This window comes from Fukomys damarensis, unplaced genomic scaffold (genome assembly GCF_012274545.1).
Source record: "Fukomys damarensis isolate Sample0158 unplaced genomic scaffold, DMR_v1.0_HiC HiC_scaffold_26, whole genome shotgun sequence".
NCBI lineage: Eukaryota > Metazoa > Chordata > Mammalia > Rodentia > Bathyergidae > Fukomys > Fukomys damarensis.
The window spans coordinates 17777560-17788577 of NW_022900938.1; the positions used below are offsets into that span (position 1 = coordinate 17777560).

The following is an 11018-nucleotide window of genomic DNA, read 5'->3' on the forward strand; positions in this document are numbered from 1 at the left end:
ACATGAATGTTTAACAATTCATCAGTGATGACCATTTTCTTTTTTACTTTTTTTTTTTTTTTTTTTTTGGTACCGGGGATCGAGCTCTGGACTTGGAGCTTGCAAGGCAGGTGGTGGAACCACCGAAATCCCCGGCCCAAGTGACGACCATTTTTACACCATGAAACTAGGCTAACTTGATAATTATCATACTAATGCAGAATCCCTTTGAGGGTTTCAGTACTCTAATTGAAGAGAAGCATCATATTTAGTAATTAGTACTGCATTTCTAATCACTGAATGTGGAGTTGAACTTCACAAGGTTTGTTTTCATGCCTCTTCGTTGCTTTAATCCATGAATTTGTTCAGCAGCTGAAGCCCTCCCACTCAGAGCCCTGACTCTACTAGGCACAGCCTCGCCCAAATGGCCATGGTTTCCATGTGAGAATAGCCACTCCTCTGATAATATAACCAATATAAAAGCAGTGTAAGGAAAAACATTTCATTCAGCAATAGTCCTACAAGATTTTAGGTTAACTTTAAGCTCTTGAATCCTTTTTCCCCTAGACGCCTATGACTTTAACTGGAAAACCGGTGCACTTCCGTATTAACATTCAAACCCTCACAATCCTGAGATGTGGGCCTGCTGTACTGCTCCCTGATTAACCTTCACCCAGGGGGGAGAAAATCTCTCCCTCCTTCCCCTGGAAGAGGAAGGAAAACGAAAAGCAATCACATCACTCTTTGACTGTCCCACCCGCTCCTCCCCGCATCTCCCTCACACCTGACACAAATTTGCTTTTGGGGGGTACCTGGGATCAAAATCGGGACCTTGCACTTGTGAGGCAGGTGGCGGGACCACTGAGCTAAATCCCCCACCCTCAAATTTTGCTTTTTAAACTTGAGGCATTCATAGGTAAATGGATACACCATGAGACCATCATGTTAAATGATATAAATCAAACACAAGTTTAAATATTGCGTGATTTCTCTCATATGAGATACCCAAAATATAAAGAGCAAAATAAAAGATAGATAATAGGAAAAAATATATTTTTATTTCTGTAGTACCTACTAAAACCATGGCAGACAGTAAGTGCTGTAAACCTACTTGATTTAAAAGTGTGATAAAATATAAATGGGACAGCAATTCACTTAATAGACACAAAAGCTTATTTTCTTTATGGTCAACATGTGTACTCCTTAAAAACAGAGGGTACCACACGTTGAGGCTCATGGGGTTCACGGAAGACAAATGGCTTGAAATTGTTTCTCTTGTTCCTAGATGTGCCAGGCCCTGTTGGAGTACCATTCCTGTCTGACAACCTGACCAATGACTCCTGCAAACTGACCTGGTTTTCTCCAGAAGATGATGGGGGCTCTCCAATCACCAACTATGTCATTGAGAAGCGAGAAGCTGACCGCAAAGCATGGACCCCAGTGACATGCACAGTCACCCGACAAAGTGCTGTCGTCCAGGGTCTTACTGAAGGGAAATCCTACTTTTTCCGAATCGCAGCTGAAAATAGTATAGGCATGGGCCCATTTGTTGAGACACCAAATGCACTTGTCATCAGAGATCCAATAAGTAAGTACAATTTAGAGTTTATGCTTAATTACCTCTTTACTCATTTGATAAAGGACTATGGGGGCATTATATAAAAATGCTATAGGTTTCACTTATTTGACAAGAGCTTATTGGGGAACTATTCAGTATGTGATTGGATGTGTTTTCATAGTGATTATGAAAAAGGTCATAGGAATATACACTGTATGATTCATTGCATTGTTCCATGTATTTAAACATTTAAAATGTTTTCCTACTTGATGGCAAAGAAGAAACTGAATCATTTTCTTAACTCTAAACCACAAACTGTGGATACCTTTTTAAAATTATTTAATCTCAGTGAATCTCTATTTCCTCACCTATCAATTGAGGAAATTATGTTATATTGGAACCTTCCTTGCTCTAATAGGACTATGATGAGATCACTTTTGTTATTTACTGAAGTCTATAGTTTAATATTTAAATGAAATCCTCAGAAAGGACTAATTACTACATTCTAACACTTTCTCAATATGTAATTTCACTGTAATTATCATCACAGCTGTACCAGAGCGTCCTGAAGACCTTCAAGTCAAAGAAGTTACTAAAGATTCTGTATCTTTGACTTGGAAACCTCCTAAATATGACGGCGGATCAGAAATTATTAACTATGTCCTAGAAAGCCGGCTCATTGGAACTGAGAAGTTCCACAAAGTTACAAATGACAACTTGCTTAGCAGAAAATACACTGTTAAAGGCTTAAAAGAAGGTGATACCTATGAGTACCGTGTCAGTGCTGTCAATATTGTTGGACAAGGGAAACCATCATTTTGCACCAAGCCAATCACTTGCAAGGATGAGCTGGGTACGTGTCTGCTACAGTTTATACTTTGAAAACATGTACATTTATAAAATTCTCATGAGACATCAGGAAAAATGATTTGTTTTTATTATTATAAACTTTAGCTCCCCCGACTCTTGACCTGGACTTCAGAGATAAACTCACAGTTCGAGTTGGTGAAGCTTTTGCCCTCACTGGCCACTACTCAGGCAAACCAAAGCCCAAGGTTAATTGGTTCAAAGATGAAGTTGATGTACTAGAGGACGATCGTACTCATATAAAGACCACTCCGACAACTCTTGCTCTGGAGAAGATCAAGGCGAAACGTTCTGATTCTGGCAAATACTGTGTGGTTGTGGAGAACAGTACAGGATCCAGGAAAGGGCTCTGTCAAGTTACTGTTGTTGGTAAGTAATAATTAGCAAGAATAATAGACGATGTTCTTTTAAAAATAGAGCTAGGGAACCAGGCATTTAGCTCAGTGGTGCCACCACCTGCCTTGTAAGCACAAGGTCCCGAGTTCAATCCCCAGTACCAAAAATAAATAAATAAATAAAAATAGAGCTAGGAATAACATTTTGTGCTACGATTTTGTTTTCTGCAGATCGTCCTGGGCCACCAGTAGGACCAGTCCATTTTGATGAGGTGACCAAAGAGTACATGGTTATCTCTTGGAAACCACCTTTAGATGATGGGGGAAGTGAAATTACCAACTATGTTGTTGAGAAGAAGGAGGTGGGTAAAGATATTTGGATGCCTGTGACATCTGCCTGTGCTAAAACAACATGCAAAGTTCCTAAACTGCTCGAAGGAAAAGATTATATTTTCCGGATCCAAGCTGAGAATCTGTATGGAATAAGTGATCCTCTGGTGTCTGACACAATGAAAGCCAAAGATCGCTTCAGTATGTATTATAGTTCTTTTTTGTGATTCAGTGCTTATTGTAGTTAATTCAAAGAGCTAAACTTCTAATTTATTTTGCTTATATTTGCTGTAGGGGTTCCAGATGCACCTGATCAGCCGGTTGTTACAGAAGTCACCAAGGACTCTGCATTAGTAACTTGGAACAAGCCACATGATGGAGGAAAACCCATCACAAACTACATCCTGGAGAAGAGGGAAACTATGTCTAAACGGTGGGCTAGAGTTACCAAAGAACCTATCCACCCATACACTAAATTTAGGGTTCCTGATCTTCTAGAAGGATGTCAGTATGAATTCCGGGTTTCTGCAGAAAATGAAATTGGAATTGGAGATCCAAGCCCACCATCCAAACCAGTCTTTGCAAGAGATCCAATTGGTATAGTATTGAAGCAGTCACTCAGTTTTCATACTATCCAACTTTGTTTCAGCCATATTCTAACTATTTTTTGTCTTTTTTTATTTTATTGGATAGCTAAGCCAAGTCCACCTGTTAATCCTGAAGCAATAGATACAACATGTAATTCAGTTGATCTAACTTGGCAGCCACCACGTCATGATGGTGGGAGCAAGATACTGGGTTATATTGTTGAGTACCAGAAAGTTGGAGATGAAGATTGGAGAAGAGCCAATCACACTCCCGAGTCATGTCCTGAAACTAAATATAAAGTCACTGGTCTTCGAGATGGTCAAACCTATAAGTTCCGAGTGTTTGCAGTCAATGAAGCTGGTGAATCAGATCCGGCTAATGTTCCAGAACCAGTCCTAGTAAAAGATAGGCTTGGTGAGTAGAATGTTTCCACCTGCAATTACAAGGGAAAGAGATGTCTGATTGTATATATGCTTAGCTGTAATGTGCATTATGGGGTAAAATTTGAATATACTGTTGTCTTTATTCCAGAACCCCCTGACTTGATTCTTGATGCAAACATGGCAAGGGAACAACACATTAAAGTCGGTGATACTCTAAGGCTTAGTGCTGTCATCAAAGGAGTGCCATTCCCAAAAGTAACCTGGAAAAAAGGAGACAGAGAGGCTCCAACCAAGGCCCAAATTGATGTTACTCCAGTTGGTAGCAAGCTTGAAATTCGTAATGCTGCCCATGAAGACGGTGGAATGTATTCCTTAACAGTAGAGAATCCAGCTGGTTCAAAAAATGTCTCAGTGAAAGTACTTGTATTAGGTAAAAACTTAGTAGTTATGCCATTTAAAATGACGTTTTATATATTTTTTGCTCTTTCTAACTATTATTTAACATTTTTTAGATAAACCTGGGCCACCTAGAGATCTGGAAGTCAGTGAGATTAGGAAAGATTCTTGTTACCTTACTTGGAAGGAACCACTGGATGATGGTGGCTCTGTCATTACAAATTACATAGTTGAGAGGAAAGATGTTGCCAGTGCACAGTGGGCACCTCTTTCAACGACATCAAAGAAGAAGAGTCACTTGGCCAAACATCTGAACGAAGGCAATCAGTACCTCTTCCGAGTAGCTGCTGAGAACCAATATGGACGTGGTCCTTTTGTTGAAACACCTAAACCCATTAAAGCTCAGGATCCTCTCTGTGAGTTGCTTTGCCTGGATACAATAGTATTGTTTAACTGTCTTCGACAACATTTTTTGTTCATCATAACTTCTTTTTCTTTTTTGTATAGATCCTCCAGGGCCACCCAAGGACCTACATCATGTAGATGTTGACAAGACTGAAGTCTCCCTTGTTTGGAATAAGCCAGATCGTGATGGTGGCTCTCCTATCACTGGATATCTGGTGGAATACCAGGAAGAAGGTGCCCAGGACTGGACTAAGTTCAAGACCGTAAAAAACTTAGATTGTGTTGTTACTGGACTACAACAAGGAAAGACCTACAGATTCCGTGTAAAAGCTGAAAATATTGTGGGTCTTGGTCTCCCTGATACAACTATCCCAATAGAATGTCAAGAAAAACTAGGTATTTTCTATATTGGATTTACTATTTTATTTCTTCTTTAAATTATTCATATTGTAAAAATCAGAATCTAATTTCCTCATGTTTACTTTCCAGTGCCTCCATCTGTGGAGCTAGATGTGAAATTAATTGAAGGGCTTGTGGTAAAAGCTGGGACCACAGTCAGATTCCCTGCAATCATAAGAGGTATACCTGTTCCTACTGCAAAGTGGACAACCGATGGGTGTGAGATTAAAACAGATGACCACTACACAGTTGAAACTGATAACTACTCATCCGTACTTACCATTAAGAACTGCTTAAGGAAAGACACTGGGGAATATCAAATCACAGTTTCCAATGCAGCTGGTACCAAAACCGTACCCGTACATCTCACTGTTCTTGACGTTCCTGGTCCACCAACAGGTCCTATTAATCTTCTGGATATTACCCCTGAATACATGACTATCTCATGGCAGCCACCTAAGGATGATGGAGGAAGCCCTGTGATAAACTATATTGTTGAGAAAAAAGATACAAGAAAAGACACATGGGGTGTTGTCTCTTCAGGAAGCAGCAAGCTGAAACTGAAAATCCCACATCTGCAAAAGGGCTGTGAATATGTTTTCCGAGTTAGAGCAGAGAATAAGATGGGTGTTGGTCCTCCCCTTGACTCCACACCTACTGTGGCCAAACATAAGTTTAATCCTCCATCTCCTCCTGGTAAACCAGTGGTTACAGACATTAGTGAAGATGCTGCAACAGTGTCCTGGACCCTGCCAAAGTCTGATGGTGGCAGTCCAATAACTGGGTACTATGTGGAACGTCGAGAAACAAGTGGCAAGTGGGTGAGGGTCAACAAAACACCTGTTGCTGACCTGAAGTTCAGGGTGACTGGACTCTACGAAGGAAATACATATGAGTTTAGAGTATTTGCTGAAAATCTTGCAGGAGTAAGCAATCCATCTCCAAGTTCTGACCCAATAAAAGCTTGCCGGCCCATCAAACCACCTGGACCACCAATTAATCCGAAACTGAAAGACAAGAGCAGAGAAACAGCTGACTTGGTGTGGACAAAGCCTCTCAGTGATGGTGGTAGCCCCATTCTAGGATATGTAGTGGAATGTCAGAAACCTGGCACTGCACAGTGGGACAGGATTAATAAAGATGAACTCATTAGACAGTGTGCCTTTAGGGTACCTGGACTAATTGAAGGAAATGAGTACAGATTCCGTATAAAGGCAGCTAATATTGTGGGTGAGGGAGAACCAAGAGAACTAGCAGAGTCTGTGATTGCAAAAGATATCCTTCATCCTCCAGAAGTAGAACTTGATGTTACTTGCCGCGACGTTATTACTGTTAGAGTGGGCCAAACTATCCGCATTCTTGCTCGAGTCAAAGGCAGACCTGAACCAGATATAACTTGGACTAAGGAAGGCAAAGTATTAACTCGAGATAAGCGAGTCGATCTAATTCATGATCTACCGCGTGTTGAGTTACAAATTAAAGAAGCCGTTAGAAGTGATCATGGAAAGTATATCATCTCAGCTAAGAACAGCAGTGGGCATGCCCAAGGTTCAGCCATTGTTAATGTCCTTGACAGACCTGGGCCTTGCCAGAATTTGAAAGTTAGCAATGTAACCAAAGAGAATTGCACACTTTCTTGGGAAAACCCACTTGATAACGGTGGCTCAGAAATAACAAATTTCATAGTAGAATATCGTAAACCAAACCAGAAAGGCTGGTCAATTGTTGCTTCAGATGTCACCAAGAGATTAATCAAGGCCAACCTTTTAGCCAACAATGAATACTATTTCCGAGTTTGTGCAGAGAATAAAGTAGGTGTTGGACCCACCATTGAAACAAAAACTCCAATTCTGGCCATTAACCCAATTGACAGACCTGGTGAGCCTGAAAACCTTCATATTGCAGATAAAGGAAAGACATTTGTGTATCTAAAGTGGCGGCGGCCTGATTATGATGGTGGCAGCCCAAATCTATCATATCATGTTGAGAGGAGGCTGAAGGGCTCTCCTGACTGGGAAAGAGTGCATAAAGGAAGCATTAAAGAAACCCACTACATGGTTGACAAGTGTGTTGAAAACCAAATTTATGAGTTCAGAGTGCAAACAAAGAATGAAGGTGGAGAAAGTGATTGGGTAAAGACAGAGGAAGTTGTTGTGAAGGAAGACTTGCAGAAACCAGTACTTGATCTGAAATTAAGTGGGGTGCTAACTGTCAAAGCAGGGGACACCATCAGACTTGAGGCAGGTGTTAGAGGCAAACCATTTCCGGAAGTTGTATGGACCAAGGACAAAGATGCTACAGATTTAACAAGATCACCAAGGGTCACGATTGATACCGGTGCAGATTCATCTAAATTCTCTCTTAGCAAAGCAAAGCGAAGTGATGGTGGTAAATATGTAATTACAGCAACGAACACAGCTGGCAGTTTTGTGGCCTTTGCCACTGTCAATGTTTTAGATAAGCCTGGACCTGTACGAAATCTGAAAATTACTGACGTGTCCAGTGATAGGTGTACCATTCGCTGGGACCCACCAGAAGATGATGGTGGCTGTGAAATCCAAAATTATATCCTAGAAAAATGTGAGAGCAAGCGAATGGTTTGGTCTACCTATTCTGCTTCTGTCTTGACACCTGGTACTACTGTAACACGTCTCATAGAAGGAAATGAATATATTTTCAGAGTCCGTGCAGAAAATAAAATAGGCACAGGGCCTCCAACAGAAAGTAAACCAGTCATAGCAAAAACCAAATATGACAAACCTGGTCGCCCTGATGCCCCAGAAGTCACTAAAATAAGCAAAGAAGAGATGACTGTGGTTTGGAATCCACCTGAATATGATGGTGGAAAGTCTATCACAGGATATTATTTGGAGAAAAAAGAAAAACATGCAGTACGATGGGTCCCTGTAAACAAGAATGCAATCCCTGAGAGACGTATGAAAGTACAGAATCTCTTCCCAGGACATGAATATCAGTTCCGTGTCAAGGCAGAAAATGAAATTGGCATTGGAGAACCAAGCTTACCATCAAGACCAGTGGTGGCAAAAGATCCCATAGGTAAGATGGTTTTGTTTTTTTCTGATGTTATACCAATTTTTAATTTCAAACACAGAGGTTTTAGATGAGTTAGTCCATAATATCAAAACTTTAGCCAACATATTTCCAAATAGACCTTTTACCAAATCACCTAAAAGCTTTAAACAATAGTAGATTCTATTTTTTATGGAGGACAATAAGGAGGGCTCAGTAACTGAGATATGTAATGACTCTTTTAGTTTGAGGATTGACTATATAAACTTACAATTTAAAATATCAGTAGTAAGTAAACATGTTCATTTATTTTTTATGTAATTTATTTTCAGAACCACCTGGCCCACCAACCAATCTGAAAGTGGTCGATACAACAAAACATTCCATAACTCTTGGATGGGGAAAACCAGTCTATGATGGCGGTGCACCGATAATTGGATATGTTGTAGAAATGAGACCCAAAATAGCAGATGCATCACCTGATGAAGGCTGGAAAAGGTGCAATGCTGCAGCACAACTCGTTCGCATGGAATTCACTGTTACCAGCTTGGATGAAAACCAGGAATATGAGTTCCGGGTGTGTGCCCAAAATCAAGTTGGCATTGGGCGCCCTGCAGAGCTAAAGGAAGCAATCAAGCCTAAAGAAATCCTAGGTGAGGCCTCCTCTCATTTAGCACCTGATTCATTCCCATTACATTTCTCCTAAAGTTTCCCCATGTTCTGAAAATCAACCAATGACCTTCATGTCGTTAATGTTCCCAGAACCTCCAGAGATTGATTTGGACGCCAGTATGAGGAAGCTGGTCATAGTGAGAGCGGGATGCCCCATCCGGCTATTTGCCATAGTAAGAGGGCGGCCAGCCCCCAGAGTCACTTGGCGAAAAGTGGGTATCGACAATGTGGTCAGAAGAGGACAAGTTGACCTGGTTGACACTATGGCCTTCCTGGTCATCCCCAATTCTACCCGTGATGACTCTGGAAAATATTCCTTAACAGTAGTGAACTCAGCAGGAGAAAAGGCTGTGTTTGTGAATGTCAGAGTATTGGGTAAGTTGCTAAAAAGCCCTCTAACCCTTCAGAAAATAGTTGAAAAAAAAAAAAAGGAAACTGACAGAACATGTATATCTGATTCTCTGGTTCTTTACAGATACTCCTGGACCTGTATCTAATTTAAAAGTTTCAGATGTCACAAAAACATCATGCCATGTGTCCTGGGCCCCACCTGAAAATGATGGTGGCAGCCAAGTGACGCATTATATTGTGGAGAAACGTGAGGCAGAGAGAAAGACATGGTCAACAGTTACCCCAGAAGTTAAGAAAACAAGCTTCCACGTGTCCAATCTTGTCCCTGGCAATGAATACTTCTTCAGAGTAACTGCTGTCAACGAATATGGCCCTGGTGTCCCAACAGATATCCCGAAACCAGTGCTTGCATCAGATCCTCTAAGTAAGAAATCTCCTTTCTTCCTCCTTTTAACTCCAGTGCCTTATTTTTAGCAAGATGCCAGCAGCATTTTCATCCACTTCTGAAAGGTATTTAACTTGTAGAGACCCAAATAGTACAATAGGTATGTAATTCGCCCAGGAAGGACGTTCTTGACCTGCTTAATCTTTTTACTTCCAACATACTGAACTACAGGTTTCAGACACTTTGAGGTAAATGATATATTAAAAGTATACTAACAAAGGAGATTTTATTCAGTTACCTAGATAATTTTCTACATTGTTTTCTCCTTGTAGGTGAGCCAGATCCTCCCAGAAAACTAGAAGTGACTGAAATGACAAAGAACACTGCTGTGTTAGCCTGGTTACCTCCCCTGCGTGATGGAGGGGCCAAAATCGATGGCTATATCATCAGTTACAGAGAAGAAGACCAGCCTGCAGATCGCTGGACAGAGTACTCAGTGGTAAAAGATCTCAGCCTCATTGTCTCTGGTTTAAAGGAAGGAAAGAAATATAAATTTAGAGTAGCAGCCAGAAATGCTGTTGGAGTCAGCTTGCCAAGAGAAGCTGAAGGAGTATATGAAGCCAAAGAACAACTGTGTAAGTAATCATTGCTTCAATTAGATCATATGATAAAAGATTATTAAAATTTTATTTGGCTATATAAACATTTGTCCCTGAGGAATCTAGTTCTAGAAATATGTGCGAAATAGTTGAGAACAGTAGTTTTCAAACATAGGAACCCACAACACATAGTAGGTAAACTTTAAGCCATGACCCAATACATACACATAACTAAAAAGTGATTTTTGAAACAAGACCTATCCTTAGGTACCTGCATCCAGTATTTTCTGTTATCCCATTTCATTCCTTTTGAAAATACAGACTGTAAGGGAAACATTACTTTGAGCCCACTATGGGTTGCAACCCACTATTTTGAAAAATCTTCCCCACCAGAGAAAATTTAACACCGCCTCCAAATTAATGTATTCTCATTTTAATTTTAGTGCCACCAAAGATCCTTATGCCAGAGCAAATTACTATTAAAGCTGGGAAGAAACTCCGCATCGAAGCTTATGTGTATGGAAAGCCTCATCCCACCTGTACATGGAGAAAAGGAGAAGAAGAAGTTGTCACATCCAGCCACCTGGCGGTACACAAAGCAGACAGCTCTTCTGTCCTGATCATAAAAGATGTTACTAGGAAAGACAGTGGTTACTATAGCCTCACAGCAGAGAATAGCTCAGGAACAGACACTCAGAAAATCAAAGTCATCGTCATGGGTAAGTTAAGTATGAGACAAAG

At 40.6% G+C, this 11018-nt stretch overlaps 1 protein-coding gene across 1 annotated transcript in view; it reads left to right on the top strand.

Moving 5' to 3' along the window:
- Ttn (titin) overlaps positions 1 to 11018 on the top strand; it is a 267108-nt gene that overhangs the window by 197289 nt on the left and 58801 nt on the right. Inside the window, 15 exon segments of the mRNA XM_033756300.1 lie at positions 1265 to 1567; positions 2088 to 2390; positions 2492 to 2773; positions 2971 to 3270; positions 3364 to 3666; positions 3763 to 4071; positions 4189 to 4470; positions 4553 to 4852; positions 4944 to 5237; positions 5331 to 8297; positions 8603 to 8923; positions 9033 to 9317; positions 9418 to 9717; positions 10011 to 10313; positions 10721 to 10996. Coding sequence (XP_033612191.1) covers positions 1265 to 1567; positions 2088 to 2390; positions 2492 to 2773; positions 2971 to 3270; positions 3364 to 3666; positions 3763 to 4071; positions 4189 to 4470; positions 4553 to 4852; positions 4944 to 5237; positions 5331 to 8297; positions 8603 to 8923; positions 9033 to 9317; positions 9418 to 9717; positions 10011 to 10313; positions 10721 to 10996 — 7128 coding nt within the window.